The sequence below is a fragment of the Panulirus ornatus genome, chromosome 28 (assembly GCF_036320965.1).
Source record: "Panulirus ornatus isolate Po-2019 chromosome 28, ASM3632096v1, whole genome shotgun sequence".
NCBI lineage: Eukaryota > Metazoa > Arthropoda > Malacostraca > Decapoda > Palinuridae > Panulirus > Panulirus ornatus.
Window position 1 is genome coordinate 622808 of NC_092251.1, and position 25082 is coordinate 647889.

Here is a 25082-nt window from a genome sequence, read left to right on the forward strand (position 1 = left end):
AGGTTGAGCGGAGGAGGGTGGATGTGTTGAAAATTAAATGTTTGAGGACAATATGTGGTGTGAGGTAGTTTGATCGAGTAAGTAATGAAAGGATAAGAACGGATGTATGGTAATGAAAAGAGTGTGGTTGAGAGAGCAGAAGAGGATGAATTGAAATGTTGGCCTTTGTTGTCTTTTCCTAGCGCTACCTCGCGCGCGTTCGGGGGGGAGGGGGGTGCTGTTTCATGTGTGGCGCGACGAAATGGATGGAGGGAGCAAGTATATGTACATGTGAATATATGTATATGTCTGTGTATGTATATGTATGTATACTTTGAAATATATAGGTATGTATATGTGCGTGTGTGGGTGTTTATGTATGTGCATGTGTATGTGTGTAAGTTGGGCCATTCTTTCGTCTGTTTCCTTGCGCTACCTCGCTAACGCGGGAGACAGCAATTAAGTATAATAAAAAAGAATATATATAAGTATTTTGACCTGTGTTAAGTTCGGTGTGGTTAGTTCTGGGTATTAGTAAAGTAAGATAAATGACAGATGACTTCAAAAGTGGGTCTAGATCAGGATGCCACGTATCTACTGCATTGTCTACGCAGAGACAATGCAGGACTGAGTGTGTGCGGAGGGCTGACCTTAACGGCCTGAGGGACTCCATCAGTGAGTGTGTGTAGATTAGAGCTGAGACACACCGGGAATGAGTGAGTGAGTGTGTAGGCGGTAGGTTGACGGCTTGAATCAGTTCGAGTCATTTGCTGACGTCATTGCCCTCGTACCTGGATGGGTTTTCACCTGTCTTGGAGCTGCTGGCGAAGGCTTTCTCACTGATACTCTCTACAGATACGCAGCCTCGCCTCGCTACAAGAATATCTCACTACTCCCCCCGTATGCATATGTCTCTCAATCTGTCCCCCAACGTTTTAGTTTAGCTCGGATAATTCTTGTGGTTTCCTGCTGACGATGAGACAGACTACTGCGGTGATTATTACCCTGTCAATTCCGGTTTACTCTGTACAATGTAGCTGATGCCTGAGCCATCACTTTAGGAGGTGCGGACCTCAGGGCTCGTGACCTACTGGCCCGCCCAACACCACACTGCCTGGCGCGCAATCAATACTCCAGCTCCCCCGGCCTGCCTGTGACGTCACCATCAGCTGTTCCTGCAGTAGCACACACACACACACACACTTTATGTGTGTGTGTGTGTGTGTGTGTGTGTGTGTGAGGGACTTGGGAGTGGACACTACCGAACTTGTCGCTGGTAAATATTTATTTCCCAGTGAAGTACATGAATAAGTAAATAACAAGGAAACTATTCCAATCATATCATAGGCCAAATGCAGAATATGCTTCACGAGTTTGGTCACAACACTGGAGCATAGAGTAAGTATACAACAGGCCAACAAAGATGTGGATAGTTGTCCATCCTTCCTTTTGTTACCGGATCATGAATGATAACTCTCTCTCTCTCTCTCTCTCTCTCTCTCTCTCTCTCTCTCTCTCTCTCTCTCTCTTCTCTCTCTCTCTCTCTCTCTCTCTCTCTCTCTCTCTCTCTCTCTCTCTCTCTCTCTCTCTCTCTCCCCAGCCACATTTGAGGAAATCAGCTCCCTCATCGTTCTCAGCCTGACCTACATTTCACATTGAATTAGGAAACAGAAAAGACTAGGCCGTAACTAATTTGTTCAACGTAGCCAGTTTGGAAGTAAGGTCTTTTGTATGTGTTGTGAGGAGGCATCACAGGTGTGTAAGCCTTGCAGCTTGTGCCACAAGACTCTTGCAGTCAACCACAATACAGTACAATAGAGATTTTCTCAAGAGTTGACTTTGCTACTAATATATATATATATATATATATATATATATATATATATATATATATATATATATATATATACATATATATATATATATATATATATATATATATATATATATACAGACACACACACACACACACACACACACACACACACACACACACACACACACACACACACACACACACACACACACGCACGCACTAGAAGTCGAATTACAAGAATGGGAGGGTTTCCAGCCCCCCACTTCCGCCCACTGTAGTCGCCCTCTATGACACTCAGGGAATGCGGAGGTAGAATTCTCTCTCCCTATCCCAGGGGCGTGCCTGAGAGTGGTTGTGGCAGCGAATAGAACCAGGGAAGCGGAAGTGAGCCATAAAATAGGAGTGGGAGGAAATTATTCTGGGAGCACTGAAAAATATGTTGAAAGGTAGACCGTTATCTGGGAGGGCAAACATGGGTATGTTTGAAGGTATATCAGTCCCAGCATGGGCTGTAAACAAGACTGTGTGGAGGAGAGTGGATATGTTAGAAATCAATTGTTTGAGTTATTATGTGGTGTGAGGTGGTTTGATCGAGTAAGTAATGAAATAGTAGGAGAGGTGTGTGGTAATAGAAAGAGTGTGGTTGAGAGAGCAGAAGAGGGTGTGCAGAAACGGTCTGGACGTATGGAGAGACTGAGCGAGGAAAGGTTGGCAAAGAGGATACATATGTCAGAAGTGGAAAGAAGAAGAACCTGTAGACTATATTGGAGATGGAAGGATGGAGTGATAAAGATATTGAGCGATCCGGCCCTGAACATACAGGAGGGTGAAAGACGTGCCCAGGATAGAGTTAATTGGAACGATGTGGTGTACAGGGATCGACGTGCTGTCAGTGGACTGAACCAGGGCATGTGAAGCGTCTGGGATAAACCACTTAAGGCTTACCTGTGGATGGCCGTGAGTGGGGCGACACCTGTGTGTGTCCCATTATGTCTAGCACTGAGCAAGAGGAACGTCATTATTTACAAGATATTTCTTACAACTGTGTGGTAAAATTTTTCCTCCTTGTAACCTTAAGTTGGCTTAGAGATACCTGCAGGTCGTTTGTGAAGATCTGACGTCTGACACTTTGGAAACAATGCCTGAAGGGTGGTGATCACCCCGTCAATCCTCGTCCCGTCAAGAGTAGTGGTCAGTCACCCCGTCAATTCTCATCCCGTCAAGGGTGGATGGTGGGCCGGCTTATGTCATCTCCAGGTTAACCGTGTCAGGTGACTGGCTCGTCAGTCTTAAGGAGTTACCGAGCGAAAGCTGAAAAGAGTAAGATTTTTCTTTTTACTTCTCTTTTGAAACTGGTTTAGTTGACGATATTGCTAAGCTCTGAGGATACTGGACATGTTCACTTTACGTACTTACGTCTTGAGGGAAAGGTCAAGAGTAAGTACTGACGAAAAGTGCCAGTTTTCGAGGGATTCCCACCGGAGGATTGAATACCACAATAACTTGCAAACTAATCCATCAAAAGATACATGATAGTATGACCCATTCCCACGTGGCGGGATACTGAGGACTGGAATATGCCCTCTACGGCATCCTTGTGACGGCTGACCATGAGCTGGTTCTTGCTTAGTCACAGATTATAACTTCGATCTTGAATACACGTTGGAGAGATGTGTATTCGTTGGGCACATTGTCTTGGCTCCATCATCCAAGAGTCTGAATTTTCATGTTTGTTTTATGATGGTTCTTGTGATGAGCACCAGGTCGCGCTGCTAGACGGAAGGGTCTGCCAAAGGACGAGAGGCCATTCCCTGCCGAGACTTTGGCGAGCCTGAAAACAACAACAAAGACGCATGATACTGCTGCAGCGACACGACCTCGGCAGGTGAGGATGAAGTCATAAGAAGGTGTGCTCCTGAATAAACAAGCATGAGCGACTGCTACTGGAGTTGAGTTGGGTGATGGAGAGAACTGCTACTATTAGCGAACCTGTTCAGCATCTGACATGGTTTTCTTGTTCTGAAAACCGTCTTCTTCACATGCTGATGATGCTGGGTTTCTTCTGGGAACCATCCAAGTTGATTTCTTATCAGGACCCGCAAACTGACTGATTGTGACGCATTTCAGGCAGTGAAGTTAGTGAAAGCCTGGCAAACGTCAACAGAGGAGCCAAGAATAGCATCATTAGGGTGATTCTTGGCATTTGATTATTAATGCTTGTACACATCAGAACCTTATAGGCCGACAGGTGGTCACAAGAATGAATGTAGATATAACTAACTGTGTGGCGGCGGTTAAGAACAATGTTATAGTGTAAATGTTAAAGCGGTGACGTGAAGGGAATATTATGGGTTTCATGTTTATTGTCTGAATCTGCGCTGCTGGTTTATTTTTCATATATAATTATTTCATATTGGCTTGGACACCGCTGTTGCTGCCATGGTAGTGTTGACACATCCTCAGCCCCGCACTGTAAACAGCGAGTCCATATGGGTCCGAGGCGGCAACGGAAACCTCCCTCACAACTGGTGAAACCTCAGTACTTTTGCGGTATCCGTATACCTGGAGTTCTTAAGTGATTCCTCCAGCAGCGGAGTCCCTGTGACTCCACCACCACACCTACCACTGTAGAACAGCTGCCGCTAAAGGCTCTAGCACGTCTCCACCAAGGACATATAGAACATTGTTGCAGACAAACAGTAAACAGACCTGACAAGTAAGCTCGGTTTTCTTACTGTTTTGCTATGATCTTATGAGAAAAGCGACGTGACTTAGTTGTTTTAGGGAAAGCCAAGTCTTCCTTTTCTCCCTATTATTCTCACTTAAGTGTTGAGACAAATGTCACTTTCACGTGTGACAGTTAACGATACGCCTGACCACATCTTGAGTGGGCATCATGTAGGAGCTCAGTGTGGTAGTACAGTGCTGGTAACGTTTACATCAGCTGTTGTAACGTTTGCTTTCGCTTCCTTGACACAGTTACAGGAAAACAAGTTTGGAGAATATATATATATATATATATATATATATATATATATATATATATATATATATATATATATATATATATATATAGGATTCCCTGGGGAAGGGGAGAAAGAATACTTCCCACGTATTCCCTGCGTGTCGTAGAAGGCGACTAAAAGGGAAGGGAGCGGGGGGCTGGAAATCCTCCTCTCTCGTTTTTTTTTTTTTTTTCCAAAAGAAGGAACAGAGAAGAGGGCCAGGTGAGGATATTCCCTCAAAGGCCCAGTCCTCTGTTCTTAACGCTACCTCGCTATCGCGGGAAATGGCGAATAGTATAAAAAAAAATATATATATATATATATTATTTTTTATTTTTTTATATTTATTATGCTTTGTCGCTGTCTCCCGCGTTAACGAGGTAGCGCAAGGAAACAGACGAAAGAAATGGCCCAACCCACCCACATACACATGTATATACATACTCGTCCACACACGCAAATATACATACCTATACATCTCAATGTACACATACATATACACACACAGACATATACATATATACACATGTACATAATTCATACTCGCTGCCTTTATCTATTCCCATCGCCACCTCGCCACACATGGAATAACAACCCCCTCCCCCCTCATGTGTGTGAGGTATCGCTAGGAAAAGACAACAAAGGCCCCATTCGTTCACAGTCAGTCTCTACTTGTCATGTAATAATGCACCGAAACCACAGCTCCCTTTTCACATCCAGGCCCCACAGAACTTTCCACGGTTTACCCCAGACGCTTCACATGCCCTGGTTTAATCCATTGACAGCACATCGACCCCGGTATACCACATCGTTCCAATTCACTCTATTCCTTGCACGCCTTTCACCCTCCTGCATGTTCAGGCACCGATCACTCAAAATATTTTTCACTCCATCTTTCCACCTCCAATTTGGTCTCCCACTTCTCCTCGTTCCCTCCACCTCTGACACATATATCCTCTTGGTCAATCTTTCCTCACTCATTCTCTCCATGTAACCAAACCATTTCAAAACACCCTCTTTTGCTCTCTCAACCACACTCTTTTTATTACCACACATCTCTCTTACCCTATTATTACTTACTCGATCAAACCACCTCACACCACATATTATCCTCAAACATCTCATTTCCAGCACATCCACCCTCCTGCGCACAACTCTATCCATAGCCCACGCCTCGCAACCATACAAATTGTTGGAACCACTGTTCCTTCAAATATACCCATTTTTGCTTTCCGAGATAATGTTCTCGACTTCCACATATTTTTCAATGCTCCCAGAATTTTCGCCCCCTCCACCACCCTATGATTCACTTCCGCTTCCATGGTTCCATCCGCTGCCAGATCCACTTCCAGATATCTAAAATACTTTACTTCCTCCAGTTTTTCTCCATTCAAACTTACCTCCCAATTGACTTGACCCTCAACCCTACTGTACCTAATAACCTTGCTCTTATTCACATTTACTCTTAACTTTCTTCTTTCACACACTTTACCAAACTCAGTCACCAGCTTCTGCAGTTTCTCACATGAATCAGCCACCAGCGCTGTATCATCAGCGAACAACAACTGACTCACTTCCCAAGCTCTCTCATCCCCAACAGACTGCATACTTGCCCCTCTTTCCAAAACTCTTGCATTCACCTCCCTAACAACCCCATCCATAAACAAATTAAACAACCATGGAGACATCACACACCCCTGCCGCAAACCTACATTCACTGAGAACCAATTACTTTCCTCTCTTGCTACATGTACACGTGCCTTACATCCTCGATAAAAACTTTTCACTGCTTCTAACAACTTGCCTCCCACACCATATATTCTTAATACCTTCCACAGAGTATCTCTATCAACTCTATCATATGCCTTCTCCAGATCCATAAATGCTACATACAAATCCATTTGATTTTCTAAGTATTTCTCACATACATTCTTCAAAGCAAACACCTGATCCACACATCCTCTACCACTTCTGAAACCACACTGCTCTTCCCCAATCTGATGCTCTGTACATGCCTTCACCCTCTCAATCAATACCCTCCCATATAATTTACCAGGAATACTCAACAAACTTATACCTCTGTAATTTGAGCACTCACTCTTATCCCTTTTGCCTTTGTACAATTGCACTATGCAAGCATTCCGCCAATCCTCAGGCACCTCACCATGAATCATACATACATTAAATAACCTTACCAACCAGTCAACAATACAGTCACCCCCTTTTTTAATAAATTCCACTGCAATGCCATCCAAACCTGCTGCTTTGCCGGCTTTCATCTTCCGTAAAGCTTTTACTACCTCTTCTCTATTTACCAAATCATTTTCCCCAACCCTCTCACTTTGCACACCACCTCGACCAAGACACCCCACATCTGCCACTCTATCATCAAACACATTCAACAAACCTTCAAAATACTCACTCCATCTCCTTCTCACATCACCACTACTTGTTATCTCCTCCCCATTTGCCCCCTTCACTGAAGTTCCCATTTACTCCCTTGTCTTACGCACTTTATTTACCTCCTTCCAAAACATCTTTTTATTCTCCGTGAAATTTAATGATACTCTCTCGCCCCAACTCTCATTTGCCCTCTTTTTCACCTCTTGCACCTTTCTCTTGACCTCCTGCCTCTTTCTTTTATACCTCTCTCACTCATTTGCATTTTTTCCCTGCAAAAATCGTTCAAATGCCTCTCTCTCTTCTCTTTCACTAATAATCTTACTTCTTCATCCCACCACTCACTACCTTTTCTAATCAACCCACCTCCCACGCTTCTCATGCCACAAGCATCTTTTGCGCAAGCCATCACTGCTTCCCTAAATACATCCCATTCCTCCCCCACTCCCCTTACCTCCTTTGTTCTCACCTTTTTCCATTCTGTACTCAGTCTCTCCTGGTACTTCCTCATACAAGTCTCCTTCCCAAGCTCACTTACTCTCACCACTCTCTTCACCCCAACATTCTCTCTTCTTTTCTGAAAACCCCCACAAATCTTCACCTTTGCTTCCACAAGATAATGATCAGACATCCCTCCAGTTGCACCTCTCAGCACATTAACATCCAAAAGTCTCTCTTTCGTGCGTCTATCAATTAACACGTAATCCAACAACGCTCTCTGGCCATTTCTCCTACTTACATACGTATACTTATGTATATCTCGCTTTTTAAACCAGGTATTCCCAATCACCAGTCCTTTTTCAGCACATAAGTCTACAAGCTCTTCACCATTTCCATTTACAACAATGAACACTCCATGTATCCAATTATTCCCTCAACTGCCACATTATTCACGTTTGCATTCAAATACCCATCACTATAACCCGGTCTTTTGCATCAAAACCACTAACACACTCATTCAGCTGCTCCCAAAACACTTGCCTCTCATGATCTTTTTTCTCATGCCCAGGTGCATATGCACCAATAATCACCCATCTCTCTCCATCAACTTTCAGTTTTACCCATATCAATCTAGAATTTACTTTCTTACACTCTATCACATACTCCCACAACTCCTGATTCAGGAGTAGTGCTACTCCTTCCCTTGCTCTTGTCCTCTCACTAACCCCTGACTTTACTCCCAAGACCTTCCCAAACCACTCTTCCCCTTTACCCTTTAGCTTCGTTTCACTCAGAGCCAAAACATCCAGGTTCCTTTCCTCAAACATACTACCTATCTCTCCTTTTTTCTCATCTTGGTTACATCCACACACATTTAGACACCCCAATCCGAGCCTTCGAGGAGGATGAGCACTCCTCGCGTGACTCCTTCTTCTGTTTCCCCTTTTAGAAAGTTAAAATACAAGGAGGGGAGGGTTTCTGGCCCCCCGCTCCCGTCCCCTTTAGTCGCCTTCTACTACACGTGAGGAATGCTTGGGAAGTATTCTTAATCCCCTATCCCCAGGGATATATATATGTATATATATATATATATATATATATATATATATATATATATATATATATATATATATATATATATATATATATTTTTTTTTTTTTTTTTTTTTTTTTCTTTGTTGCTGTCTCCCGCGTTTGCGAGGTAGCGCAAGGAAACAGACGAAAGAAATGACCCAACCCACCCCCATACACATGTATATACATACGTCCACACACGCAAATATACATACCTACACAGCTTTCCATGGTTTACCCCAGACGCTTCACATGCCTTGATTCAATCCACTGACAGCACGTCAACCCCGGTATACCACATCGCTCCAATTCACTCTATTCCTTGCCCTCCTTTCACCCTCCTGCATATTCAGGCCCCGATCACACAAAATCTTTTTCACTCCATCTTTCCACCTCCAATTTGGTCTCCCTCTTCTCCTCGTTCCCTCCACCTCCGACACATATATCCTCTTGGTCAATCTTTCCTCACTCATTCTCTCCATGTGCCCAGACCATTTCAAAACACCCTCTTCTGCTCTCTCAACCACGCTCTTTTTATTTCCACACATCTCTCTTACCCTTACGTTACTTACTCGATCAAACCACCTCACACCACACATTGTCCTCAAACATCTCATTTCCAGCACATCCATCCTCCTGCGCACAACTCTATCCATAGCCATATGTATATATATATATAAATATATATATATATATATATATATATATATATATATATATATATAAATTTTTTTTTATATTTTTATTTTGCTTAGTCGCTGTCTCCCGCGTTTGCGAGGTAGCGCAAGGAAACAGACGAAAGAAATGGCCCAACCCCCCCCATACACATGTATATACATACACGTCCACACACGCAAATATACATACCTATACATCTCAATGTACACATATATATATACACACACAGACACATACATATATACCCATGCACACAATTCACACTGTCTGCCTTTATTCATTCCCATCGCCACCTCGCCACACCTGGAATACCATCCCCCTCCCCCCTCATGTGTGCGAGGTAGCACTAGGAAAAGACAACAAAGGCCCCATTCGTTCACACTCAGTCTCTAGCTGTCATGCAATAATTCCCGAAACCACAGCTCCCTTTCCGCATCCAGGCCCCACAAACTTTCCATGGTTTACCCGAGACGCTTCACATGCCCTGATTCAATCCACTGACAGCACATCAACCCCGGTATACCACATCGATCCAATTCACTCTATTCCTTGCCCGCCTTTCACCCTCCTGCATGTTCAGGCCCCGATCACTCAAAATCTTTTTCACTCCATCTTTCCAGTGAATGTAGGTTTGCGGCAGGGGTGTGTGATGTCTCCATGGTTGTTTAATTTGTTTATGGATGGGGTTGTTAGGGAGGTGAATGCAAGAGTTTTGGAAAGAGGGGCAAGTATGCAGTCTGTTGGGGATGAGAGAGCTTGGGAAGTGAGTCAGTTGTTGTTCGCTGATGATACAGCGCTGGTGGCTGATTCATGTGAGAAACTGCAGAAGCTGGTGACTGAGTTTGGTAAAGTGTGTGAAAGAAGAAAGTTAAGAGTAAATGTGAATAAGAGCAAGGTTATTAGGTACAGTAGGGTTGAGGGTCAAGTCAGTTGGGAGGGAAGTTTGAATGGAGAAAAACTGGAGGAAGTAAAGTGTTTTAGATATCTGGGAATGGATCTGGCAGCGGATGGAACCATGGAAGCGGAAGTGAATCATAGGGTGGGGGAGGGGGCGAAGATCCTGGGAGCCTTGAAGAATGTGTGGAAGTCGAGAACATTATCTCGGAAAGCAAAAATGGGTATGTTTGAAGGAATAGTGGTTCCAATAATGTTGTATGGTTGCGAGGCGTGGGCTATGGATAGAGTTGTGCGCAGGAGGGTGGATGTGCTGGAAATGAGATGTTTGAGGACAATGTGTGGTGTGAGGTGGTTTGATCGAGTAAGCAATGTAAGAGTAAGAGAGATGTGTGGTAATAAAAAGAGCGTGGTTGAGAGAGCAGAAGAGGGTGTTTTGAAATGGTTTGGGCACATGGAGAGAATGAGTGAGGAAAGATTGACCAAGAGGATATATGTGTCGGATGTGGAGGGAACGAGGAGAAGTGGGAGACCAAATGGAGTGAATATATATATATATATATATATATATATATATATATATATATATATATATATATATATATATATATTTATTATCCCTGGGGATAGGGGAGAAAGAGTACTTCCCACGTATTCCCTGCGTGTCGTAGAAGGCGACTAAAATGGGAGGGAGCGGGGGGGCTGGAAATCCTCCCCTCTTGTTTTTTTTTTTAACTTTCCAAGAGAAGGAACAGAGAAGGGGGCCATGTGAGGATACTCCCTCAGAGTCCCAGTCGTCTGTTCTTAACGCTACCTTGCTAATGCGGGAAATGGCGAATGGTTTGAAATATATATATATATATATATATATATATATATATATATATATATATATATATATATATATATATATATATATTTTTTTTTTTTTTTTTTTTTTATTTTGCTTTGTCGCTGTCTCCCGCGTTTGCGAGGTAGCGCAAGGAAACAGACGAAAGAAATGGCCCAAACCACCCCCATACACATGTATATACATACGTCCACACACGCAAATATACATACCTACACAGCTTTCCATGGTTTACCCCAGACGCTTCACATGCCCTGATTCAATCCACTGACAGCACGTCAACCCCGGTATACCACATCGATCCAATTCACTCTATTCCTTGCCCTCCTTTCACCCTCCTGCATGTTCAGGCCCCGATCACACAAAATCTTTTTCAATCCATCTTTCCACCTCCAATTTGGTCTCCCACTTCTCGTTCCCTCCACCTCCGACACATATATCCTCTTGGTCAATCTTTCCTCACTCATTCTCTCCATGTGCCCAAACCATTTCAAAACACCCTCTTCTGCTCTCTCAACCACGCTCTTTTTATTTCCACACATCTCTCTTACCCTTACGTTACTTACTCGATCAAACCACCTCACACCACACATTGTCCTCAAACATTTCATTTCCAGCACATCCATCCTCCTGCGCACAACTCTATCCATAGCCCACGCCTCGCAACCATACAACATTGTTGGAACTACTATTCCTTCAAACATACCCATTTTTGCTTTCCGAGATAATGTTCTCTACTTCCACACATTCTTCAAGGCTCCCAGGATTTTCGCCCCCTCCCCCACCCTATGATCCACTTCCGCTTCCATGGTTCCATCCGCTGCCAGATCCACTCCCAGATCTCTAAAACACTTTACTTCCTCCAGTTTTTCTCCATTCAAACTTACCTCCCAATTGACTTGACCCTCAACCCTACTGTACCTAATAACCTTGCTCTTACTCACATTTACTCTTAACTTTCTTCTTTCACACACTTTACCAAACTCAATCACCAGCTTCTGCAGTTTCTCACACACACACACACACATATATATATATATATATATATATATATATATATATATATATATATATATATATATATATATATATATATATATATATATGAGAAATACTCAGAAAAGCATATGGATTTGTATGTAGCATTTATGGATCTGGAGAAAGCATATGATAAAGATGATAGAGATGCTCTGTGGAAGGTATTAAGAATATATGGTGTGGGAGGCAAGTTGCTAGAAGCAGTGAAAAGTTTTTATCGAAGATGTAAGGCATGTGTACGAAGAGGAGGAGAGGAAAGTGATTGCTTCTCAGTGAGTGTTGGTTTGCGGCAGGGGTGCGTGATGTCTCTATGGTTGTTTAGTTTGTTTATGGATGGGGTTGTTAGGGAGGTGAATGCAAGAGTTTTGGAAAGAGGGGCAAGTATGCAGTCTGTTGTGGATGAGAGAGCTTGGGAAGTGAGTAAGTTGTTGTTCGCTGATGATACAGCGCCGGTGACTGATTCGGGTGAGAAACTGCAGAAGCTGGTGACTGAGTTTGGTAAAGTGTGTGAAAGAAGAAAGCTGAGAGTAAATGTGAATAAGAGCAAGGTTATTAGGTACAGTAGGGTTGAGGGTCAAGTTAATTGGGAGGTGAGTTTGAATGGAGAAAAACTGGAGGAAGTGAAGTGTTTTAGATATCTGGGAGTGGATCTGGCAGCGGATGGAACCATGGAAGCGGAAGTGGATCATAGGGTGGGGGAGGGGGCGAAAATTCTGGGGGCCTTGAAGAATGTGTGGAAGTCGAGAACATTATCTCGGAAAGCAAAAATGTGTATGTTTGAAGGAATAGTGGTTCCAATAATGTTGTATGGTTGCGAGGCGTGGGCTATGGATAGAGTTGTGCGCAGGAGGGTGGATGTGCTGGAAATGAGATGTTTGAGGACAATGTGTGGTGTGAGGTGGTTTGATCGAGTAAGCAATGTAAGAGTAAGAGAGATGTGTGGTAATAAAAAGAGCGTGGTTGAGAGAGCAGAAGAGGGTGTTTTGAAATGGTTTGGGCACATGGAGAGAATGAGTGAGGAAAGATTGACCAAGAGGATATATGTGTCGGAGGTGGAGGGAACGAGGAGAAGAGGGAGACCAAATTGGAGGTGGAAAGATGGAGTGAAAAAGATTTTGTGTGATCGGGGCCTGAACATGCAGGAGGGTGAAAGGAGGGCAAGGAATAGAGTGAATTGGATCGATGTGGTATACCAGGGTTGACGTGCTGTCAGTGGATTGAATCAAGGCATGTGAAGCGTCTGGGGTAAAGCATGGAAAGCTGTGTAGGTATGTATATTTGCGTGTGTGGACGTATGTATACACATGTGTATGGGGGGGGCCATTTCTTTCGTCTGTTTCCTTGCGCTACCTCGCAAACGCGGGAGACAGCGACAAAGTATAATAAATAAAATAAATAAATATATATATATATATATATATATATATATATATATATATATATATATATATATATATATATATATATAGTGTATCGTGTCTTTAATACTATGGTTGTACACACACACACACACACACACACACACACACACACACACACACACACACACACACACGCCAGTCTGAGTCAGGTACACCATCTGTCGACCTCCATCAAGGGGAGGATGAACACCTGGGTTGGGTTTTGAGCCAATCGGCACGCCCAGGATTCGAACACGTGTGAATCTGACCCCGGGCTGGCCTGTGCTGACTCATAGTCAGTAACGTTAACGGCTACACCACGGAGGCCCATGTGTGTGTGTGTGTGTGTGTGTGTGTGTGTGTGTGTGTGTGTGTGTGTACCATGAATATTGATGTAGTTTTGTCAGTTGACTTACCATCTTAGTAGTAGATGACGTTGCTTCCATTTCACGTTGGGGGCTTCAGTCACGGACAATAGTCCACCAAGGCCGGGCCTTAACTGAAATATAGAGAGGTTAATGATATAGAAAAAGAAAGAAACAAGTGAAAGTATTTACGAATTTTAGAGGAGGTGAAAAACTTGTCTTTAGAATTGTGCCAGGTCATAATTACCGGGAAAGACATGAGAAGGTAGAGTTCCAGAGCTTCGATGTGCAGGGAAAGAAACATATTCAAAACGGACCCTTGAGTTACCAACGGCGACTTTATAATCACGTGACGCAGCAACTTGCCGAGTATTGCGTGGTCTAGCTAGTGGTGGTGGCACACAAGCAGCGCTCTCGGTGGCAAAAAACAGAGTAATACTTATAGAAGAGGGAAAGTGAACCAGTATTGCCGCGTAGGACAGTTGGGTCAAGTTTGGAAGTTAGCCTGGGACAGTTTATAAGTCAGAATGCTTTCAACTCTGTCAAGTAAGGTGCGGAGTTAGAACCACCCCACACGTAAAAGCAGTCCTCCATACAAGGATGGATCAGTATTTTGTATAAACGGAACAACTGTTCGGAAGAAAAGAAATTTCAACATTTAAACTTGACTCCCACTTTCTTAGAAGCAGACTCAGCTATTTCCGCAATGTGGGTTTTCCAAGATAGAGTGGATGTTACAGTGATACCAAGTATGTTCATTAGATCAAAGCCGTGGGGAAAGTCTTGAGGAATTTTCTTTCGAGAAGTGGGTAGAAACTGGGTTTTGGAGGCATTAAACAACCAGACATCGTCTTCCCAACTGAGGCATCCTGCCCAAGTCTGAGTTTATTGAGGAAGTTATGTCAAGATGCAAATGGAGTGAGAGAAGAAGGAGCAGAATTGAAGGATGTGGAGGAATGTAGTGTTCAGTCATCAGCGTATGAGTGCATTTGGTTACTTGTTGGAGAAAAGAAATCATCAAAAAAAAGAAAAATATTAGTGACGGGACAGAACCTTGAAGAACACCCCTATTGAAGAAGAAAGGGAAGAGGCTGAGCCATAAACAACCACGGAGATATATCGGCCAGAGAGGAAGCAAGTTATGAAGGAGCAAAGTGATGTAGGGAAACCAAAAGAGGGAAGTTTAAAAATGAGACCCCGATGCCACACCGAGTCCAACGCATTGGATATGTCAAGGGTAGCTACATAGGATTTTCCAAAATCTTTCAGAATTAATGACCATATATGAGTAAGATAGAAAAGATTCTCACCAGACTATTTCGCAAAAGACCAGAAAGACATCAGTAAATTAAGTGGAAAGGCTATCGCACTTCCTTTGAATAAAGAAACGCTTTGCCTGACGGATGACATACTTGAAATGATTACGGATAGAGATAAATGCTGAATAGGAGACGGAGGAAGGAGAGTTTTTCCAAGCCCGATATGCCTGGTCCCTTGCCTTAATGGCCTCAGAACAAGAACGATTGAACCATAGAATGGAGGAAGAGGTCGTCTTGGAGGAAGAGAGAATAGATGCTTCCATTTCTGCAACAATAACTTGTGTGTGTTTGGCGGAAACAGAAGCATCACCATATAAGAGAAAATAATTTCCCCAAGAAAATTCAAAAAAGAATTTTCATAAGTTATTCCACTCGGCTTTATTGAGGTGCCAACATTTATGTTTAGAATGAGGTGCTGGAGGGGAGGTTGCTGTTAAAATAGATACGTATATGAGAGTGTTCCAATGGAGTGTTGTTTGTGCTTCATTTTATGATTATTTCACGTGCAATCTTCTTCCTTTTTTGTTTATGTTTTTATTCATTATGTGTGCATTTACCTATTATATCCTTTTTTTATATGTTTGTTGCATGTGTACGAATACACAAGATTTTTTCCTAGTATGTGATGGTTTTATTCGTGAACACTTGTGTCTTTCGTATGTATTTTGTAAATTTTATGTTTTTGTTTTGCATGTGTGTATTTACACGTATTTTTGTATGTTTGTGGGTTGTTGGAGGACTCATCCCTACAGGCAATGTATGTATGAACATTTTTTTTTTTTTTTTGCTTTGTCGCTGTCTCCCGCGTTTGCGAGGTAGCGCAAGGAAACAGACGAAAGAAATGGCCCAACCCACCCCCATACACATGTATATACATACGTCCACACACGCAAATATACATACCTACACAGCTTTCCATGGTTTACCCCAGACGCTTCACATGCCTTGATTCAATCCACTGACAGCACGTCAACCCCGGTATACCACATCGCTCCAATTCACTCTATTCCTTGCCCTCCTTTCACCCTCCTGCATGTTCAGGCCCCGATCACACAAAATCTTTTTCAATCCATCTTTCCACCTCCAATTTGGTCTCCCTCTTCTCCTCGTTCCCTCCACCTCCGACACATATATCCTCTTGGTCAATCTTTCCTCACTCATTCTCTCCATGTGCCCAAACCATTTCAAAACACCCTCTTCTGCTCTCTCAACCACGCTCTTTTTATTTCCACACATCTCTCTTACCCTTACGTTACTTACTCGATCAAACCACCTCACACCACACATTGTCCTCAAACATCTCATTTCCAGCATATCCATCCTCCTGCGCACAACTCTATCCATAGCCCACGCCTCGCAACCATACAGCATTGTTGAACCACTATTCCTTCAAACATACCCATTTTTGCTTTCCGAGATAATGTTCTCGACTTCCACACATTCTTCAAGGCTCCCAGAATTTTCGCCCCCTCCCCCACCCTATGATCCACCTCCGCTTCCATGGTTCCATCCGCTGCCAGATCCACTTCCAGATATCTAAAACACTTCACTTCCTCCAGTTTTTCTCCATTCAAACTCACCTCCCAATTGACTTGACCCTCAACCCTACTGTACCTAATAACCTTGCTCTTATTCACATTTACTCTTAACTTTCTTCTTTCACACACTTTACCAAACTCAGTCACCAGCTTCTGCAGTTTCTCACATGAATCAGCCACCAGCGCTGTATCATCAGCGAACAACAACTGACTCACTTCCCAAGCTCTCTCATCCCCAACAGACTTCATACTTGCCCCTCTTTCCAAAACTCTTGCATTCACCTCCCTAACAACCCCATCCATAAACAAATTAAACAACCATGGAGACATCACACACCCCTGCCGCAAACCTACATTCACTGAGAACCAATCACTTTCCTCTCTTCCTACACGTACACATGCCTTACATCCTCGATAAAACTTTTCACTGCTTCTAACAACTTGCCTCCCACACCATATATTCTTAATACCTTCCACAGAGCATCTCTATCAACTCTATCATATGCCTTCTCCAGATCCATAAATGTATGAACATTATATATATATATATATATATATATATATATATATATATATATATATATATATATATATATATATATATATATGTGTGTGTGTGTGTGTTACTGGACTCTGCCTGTTCGAGGTTACACTGCGAATGAAAAGTCTCTTTTGGCGAGGCTGTGTCATTGGGAATATAGTTCCATCAAAGAGCGTCTTACTCCAAAGGTGTCTGCATTTCCTTGCTGCTGAGACCGAGTACAGAGAGAGAGAACCACAATACATTATACCAGTCACCTCTGGGCCAGGCAGGGATAAGGACACAGGTCACCCTTGACGACCTCACCTCATATTACTGGTCTGTTATATTCTCTCTCTCTCTCTCTCTCTCTCTCTCTCTCTGCACTCATTCCTGACGATGTGATTATACGAGACCTTGACAGTTCGTATATTCTGTTTCCTTGTAGTTTTATCTGCATTCTTATATATGCTTCTTATATACACTCTCTACTTGTGAATTATATATATATATATATATATATATATATATATATATATATATATATATATATATATATATATATATATATATATATTGGAAAGGATCAGAAAGGATCACAATTTTGCATGTGATCAAGATATTCCCCGAGGACTCATAGGAATATATATATATATATATATATATATATATATATATATATATATATATATATATATATATATATATTCTTTTCTTTTCAAACTATTTGCCATTTCCCGCGTTCGCGAGGTAGCGTTAAAAACAGAGAACTGGGCCTTTGAGGGAATATCCTCACCTGGCCCCCTTCTCTGTTCCTTCTTCTGTAAAATTAAAAAAATAACGAGAGGGGAGGATTTCCAGCCCCCCGCTCCCTCCCCTTTTAGTCGCCTTCTACGACACGCAGGGAATACGTGGGAAGTATTCTTTCTCCCCTATCCCCAGGGATTTATATATATATATATATATATATATATATATATATATATATATATATATATATATATATATATATATAAAGTTTTCTAATTTGTATAGACCACCACTAATATTAAGATTATAATTCTTTGTGTATTTAATAATAGAAGATTCAATGATATTTCTCGTGGTAATAGAGTTAGAGTTAATAACTGAGATGGCATTACTCCAATCAATACAATGATCATGTTTTTAACGTGATTAAGCAAGGCATTTGATTCTTGCCCCGTTCTTATACTATATATATGTTGCTTAAGTCTAACAGAAAGATCCTTACCAGTCAGCCCAACATAAAACTTATTACAATATCTACATGGCACTTTATAGATGCACCCAAGAGAATTTTCTGGTGAATTCCTGATTAAGATTTTCTTTATAGTATTATTGTTACTGAAGGCAACATTTACATTAAAGGATTTAAGCAACATGGGAAGTAAAGTAAAATTATTATTAAAAGGGAGAACTAAAAGATTCTTGGTGTCAATGGGAGGTTTGGGCTCAACTCTATAAAACGATTTCTTTGCTAACTTAAAGGATTTATCAATGAAAGATCTAGGGTACTTTAACTTAGATCCAATAGAATATATCTTCTCAAACTCATCATCAGTAAACTCTGGACTGCAAATACGTAATGCCCTAAGGAACGTAGATTGTAAAGATGATAATTTAACTCTGTCATGTTGAGATGAGTAATAATGGATATATGAGCATACATTGGTAGGTGTTCTGTATATGCTAAACTTAAACTTGTTTCCTTGCCTATGGATCTTGCAATCTATAAATGGTAACATACCATTATTTTAATTTTCTACAGTAAATTTGATGGAAGGCACTAAATTGTTAAGTAAGGGGAGAAATATTTGCAAATTTTCATTTGTTGGCCAAACACAAAGAACATCATCTACATACCTAAACCACATTGCATTAGAAGGTAAGATATCCTTTAGTAATTGTTTCAAGAAATTCCATATAAAGATTACTTAGTACAGGTGAAAGAGGGTTACCCATTGCCATACCAAATTTTTGAACATAATCTCCATTGAACTGAAATACACAGTCTTTTATACACAGTTTCATCAGTTCAATGAAAACAGACTTTGAAACAGGTAAATGAATATCATCCAAGACATAATTTGGTAAACAGGTGACTACCCGAATGGAGGTCGGTTGCGTAAAAGTCTGGCATGGTCTGGTATGTAATTTTTCTAACAAAGTTATTAAAATCCCAACATCACAACGGAGTACCGCCGTTTATCTCCTATCATTGTAGACGTATTCATTGATCAGCCCAAAGGAAGGATGAACACCGAGGTGATTGTAAACCGACAGCCTTGTTCCAGATTAGATCCGCGTACTTTTGAGCGACTCTATTAAACACAGAATTTGTGAATAAGTGAAACAGTATTCTTTCATAGGGAGAATTTTATAAGTTTCACTTATTCTCATCGGATAAAACATCATTAATTGATTAACAAAAAGCAGAATCCGTTTCTTTGTACCCGCGAACCACGCTAACCAAGGCCATTGTTCCTCAGCAGCGGTAAAACCAACGGCGAGGTTTGTGATTATGTAAGTGCAATTATATACTTTACCATTTCTCCCTTCCAAAATGGCTGAATAAAGATGTTAAAAGATTGTCAGTAATAGAAGATAATCATCATTGCCAAAAAATAAATAAAAAATCTTCACATCCGTAGGAGACTAAACCACAGAGTGACCTTGGCAGAGTGTAGCCCCGCGCCTCCCGTTACAGTCTTGCTGCCGACTGGTAGTCATGGGCACATTCATGCCAAACACGCCACATTTGTGCGTCCTCTACATCCAGTGTAATAAAGAGTCACTTGTTTGTGGGCACCTTGGCACATCTTATCATATATCGACTGGTTATTCTCAAGCACATTGCTGTAGTTTCACTGTTCTCTTCTTTTAACGTATGAATGTTTACTCATCAGACAGGATACGCTCAGCATCATCATCTTCAACACAGATATGATAAATATATGTACGACTTTTTTATATTATCAATTTGCAGTACCTGGCAATGCTTTACATATGGCTTCATCTCAGATTATATTTAAAGGGAAACGAGTTCTTCACTAAAAAGTTAAATGAATTATATATATATATATATATATATATATATATATATATATATATATATATATATATATATATATATATATATATAATCATTTATTTATTATTATACGTAGTCGCTGTCTTCCGCGTTTGCGAGGTAGCGCAAGGAAACAGACGAAAGAATGGCCCAACCCACTCATATACACATGTATATACATAAACGCTCACACACGCACATATACATACCTATACATTTCAACGTATACATACATATACATACACAGACATATACATATATACACATGTGCATATTCATACTTCTGCCATCATCTATTTTCGTCGCCACCCCGCCACACATGAAATGGCAACCCCCTCCCCCCGGCGCGCGTGCGAGGCAGCCCTAGGAAAAGACAACAAAGGCCACATTCGTTCACACTCAGTCTCTAGCTGTCATGTAATAATGCACCGAAACCACAGCTCCCTTTCCACATCCAGGCCCCACAGAACTTTCCATGGTTTACCCCAGACGCCTCACATGCCCTGGTTCAATCTACTGACAGCACGTCTACCCCGGTATACCACATCGTTCCAATTCACTCTATTCCTTGCACGCCTTTTACCCTCCTGCATACTCAGGCCCCGATCACTCAAAATCTTTTTCACTCCATCTTTCCACCTCCAATTTGGTCTCCCACTTCTCCTCATTCCCTACACCTCTGACACATATATCCTCTTGGTCAATCTTTCCTCACTCATTCTCTCCATGTGACCAAACCATTTCAAAACACCCTCTTCTGCTCTCTCAACCACACTCTTTTTATAACCACACATCTCTCTTACCCTATTATTACTTACTCGATCAAACCACCTTACACCATATATTGTCCTCAAACATTTCATTTCCAATACGTCCTTCCCTCTCTGTACAACCCTATATATATAACCCATGCCTCGCTACCATATAGCATTGTTGGAATTACTATGCCTTCAAACATACCCATTTTTGCTCTCCGAGATAACTTTCTCTCCTTCCACACATTCTTCATCGCTCCCAAAACCTTCGCCCCCTCCCCACCTTGTGACCCACTTCCACTTCCATGGTTCCATTCCCTGCCAAGTCCACTCCCAGTTATCTAAAACACTTCACTTCCTCCATTTTTTCTCCATTCAAACTTGTATTTAGTTAACTTGTCCCTTAACCCTGTTGAACCTAATAAACAGTCAAATCATTTTAAGTTATGGCTCATACTTTGGAAAACGAACACCACGTAGCATCTGGACAGCTCTCACGGATCTGTTCGTCGAGAAATACATGTTAAGATTATTGTTTTATTTCATAAGCATCATTAACCACGGAAAGGGAGCCTAAAGTATGTTTAGAAACATTTTACAACAATGTATTGTAAATTATATCGTTATCATATCTAAATGTAAACCTCTTGTGTTGCAGGGCGGAGTGTAATGGCCGGGCTGGGACCGTTTAAAAGCGTGCTGCCCTTGGTGCTGGTACGGCGGGTCCTTACGTACCTCCTCCTCCACACCTGGATCCTCCTGCCCTGTCACCAGCGCCACCGGGCCACGTCAAACCTGACCTCCTCCGGCGACACCATCGGCGGCACCCCCGCCCCCTCTCCTTCCGCTGTGATACCCAACATTCCCACACGGACTTGTCCCTCTACTCGAGGTTACAGCACTGGTTGTGAAGTACTAATGCACTCTATTAAAAGATATGTTGGTGCTACGTTTTTCAAAAAGTTGTTAACAAAGACTTCGTTTTTATTAAATATCTATAAACTGAGTGCATATCTGTTAGTAAATTGATTATATATAGAGTGTAAGGACAGTGAAAGTTACCAAAGGAGAAATATTTTGTTAAGAAACATGAGCATGTCGTCCGCGGCGGCGGTGAGCAGATCCCAGCTCAGGGCCAGCCAGACAGAGGGCGGTGGTGAGTGTTGTGATGGTGTAGGGGTCTCCAGTGGGGACGCTGCTGCTGGGGACCAAGATGGAGAACCACCATATCCTCCGCAGGACGCCCACCCATTGCAGCAGGAACCACCGCCTGTTTCCACAACCCAGGGTAATACAGTACAAGTCCAAAACGGTGGACAGTCAGATATCTCGGTGAAGGGGGCCTCGAGTGACCCGGTGTGTCAAGATGATATTTTAAGCAATAGCCAGACCAAGAGTGGCTGTCATGTAAGGATTTCTTCCCCGAGTGAGTCTAGTGCACGGGAATTCCAAACAGTTGGATGTGGTGGCGTGACATCTGGTGATCAAGGAGAAAAACCACAAAGTTGCACTATGAGCAGTAATATTTCATCGCCTGGCACTAGCATTTGCAATACTAACTTGACCGATCCTGGTGCAGAAAATGATACAAGTGATAAGCGAGAGGATCTTGTAGACAGCAGCACACAGACGAGTCCCATATGTGATGACAGAACACTTGATGACACCGAAAACCAGAGCAAGAGTGATGCTGTGACGGGCACAGATGTCAGATGTGACTGTGACATCCAGAAAAAGTCGTGCTGTACACATCATGAGCGAAGTAATGTCAGCGATTATCGACATGGAGTACATAACCAACAAAGCTCAACTAGTTTCGAAGTAGCAAGGACAGGAACATCAAAAATATCCATAGCTAAGAGGAGGCACAAGAACTGTAATTCTGATTATTCCTCACTTTCTTCCACTGACTCTCCTAGAGTTAGTGACTCAAGTAACAGAAGCGACTCAGGCAACAGTCCTGGAAGCAGCAGCTGTAGCAGCACTAACGGGGGCTGCATTAAAAGTGGGAACACTGGCAACAAAAAGGTATCTGCATGTGGTGGACTGAGTCCCATAGCGTCATGCGGAGGAGAGTCTAGCGTCAATGTTGGTTTCACTGTTAATGTTGGTTTGTCCTCTCACTCGAGCAGCAGAGATCTAGAAGGGCGTAGCCCCTCTACGCCTAACAGTGGGTGTCTCAAGGCCGGGACACGAGTTGCTTCTGGTGCTCATGTCCAGTTTGATACACCATACGATGAAGAGGATGCCAACATTCAGCATGATACACTCGTCACTGAGGATGGTCAGGTGTCGATACACAAACCTAATGGTGGTGGTGCCTCACCAACCCATGGAGAACAACTCTCACGTCTATGGGCCAAGCTTATGCCTGACTCCTCGCCATCAGATGTTGCATCTAATTTATTAGTGCCAAAGAAATGGCGCCGCAGACAAATATCAGGCTCTAGTAGTATTAGCTTGGGTTCCAGCTCGAGTGATTCTAGTAATTCACAAGGAACCGAACTAGAGCGACGAGCGCCCGATGGAGGCTGGGGCTGGGTGATAGTAGCAGCGTCCTTCATGGTTCACTGTATTGCAGACGGTGTAACAATGTCTTTCGGTGTACTGTTTGTCGAGCTGCTCAGCTACTTCAAGGAGGGCAAGTCATTGACTTCTTGGGTGGGAAGTTTGTTCATGGCAATACCGCTGCTTGCCGGACCGCTCGCCTCCCTTCTGACGGACCGGTATGGTTGTCAGACAGTAACAATCTGTGGTGCTGTAATTGCCTGCTTTGGATTCTTTGTCAGTGCCTTTGTAAACACAATTCCACTGTTGTTACTGACTGTGGGCATTATTACAGGTCTGGGACTGGCTGTATGTTATGTTGCTGCTATAGTCATTGTTGCCTTTTATTTTGAGAAGAAGCGCTCACTAGCAACCGGAATTGCTGTGGCAGGTAGTGGCATCGGTACATTCTTGTTTGCACCATTAATTCAATATCTAGTAGACTACTGGGGATGGAGAATGTGCTTCATAATCCTTGCTGGAATTTTTCTAAACATGGTTGTGTGTGGTTCACTTATGCGCGATCTTGAATGGACTCCTCGGGATTCTTCCAGCCTCCGAGATGCCAACACCACCATCAGCAGCAGACGTGGTTCAACATCTCAGTCCTCAGAGACAGTGGGAGGACGTGGGGGTAGTGTAGGCACTGGGCTTCCCTCCCTAGAGGAGCTGCGTCGATTGGTGCAGTCAGGAGACGTGGCAGCCCTGCTGTCCCCGGAAGACACCCCTACTGGGACACTCAGAAGCTCTGCCTCGCTGATGCTGTTGCCCACCTTCTTGAGTCGTTCCCAGGTCTTGCCACCTGATGTGCTTCCTTGTCTATCTTCACGCACTAATGCCTATGAGGTTGTTTCACTCATGTACCCTCACTTGTTGTCTCACTCACTTTCTGGACATGTAAACCAGATCGACCAGGTACACACCCAGTTAGATAAGAAGCAGCATTCAGTGAGCGAAAATGAAAAAATAGTAAACCATTCAGCTCCCCTCGCTAATATTGGATCATCAGTGAGCTACAGCCAAGACAGACCTCTTTTACTGACTCACCAGCTAGACAAAGACAGGCCACCTTGTTGTGATACAGACTCCACCACACCTGGCTCCATGGGAGGTGATATTTCCTCGAATAATGAGGACTACAAGACGGTAAGTTTTTTTCTAAATTTTACCGTGAAATTTGTTCAAGAAGTTGATTGTTGTGAAATGTTAATTAGAAGTATCATGAAGTAGAATTAAGTAAAGTGCATTACATTCAAAACTAAAATATGTCTCATGGAACAGAGAAATGGGTTGATTATCCCATGGAACAGGGATATCTAATGATAAATTTAAAGGAAAGTAGTTGGCTAGATTTCCATGCTAGCCAGAATAC

The 25082-nt window shown here is 42.5% G+C and overlaps 1 protein-coding gene across 3 annotated transcripts in view; it reads left to right on the top strand.

Moving 5' to 3' along the window:
* Window positions 1–25082, top strand: part of LOC139757751 (uncharacterized) — a 136627-nt gene that overhangs the window by 75778 nt on the left and 35767 nt on the right. For all 3 annotated transcript variants that reach the window (XM_071678509.1, XM_071678508.1, XM_071678507.1), the window contains one exon: window positions 21822–24856. In XM_071678509.1, the coding sequence (XP_071534610.1) occupies window positions 22253–24856 (2604 nt within the window). In that variant the 5' untranslated portion in view covers window positions 21822–22252. The remainder of the gene's footprint in view (window positions 1–21821; window positions 24857–25082) is intronic.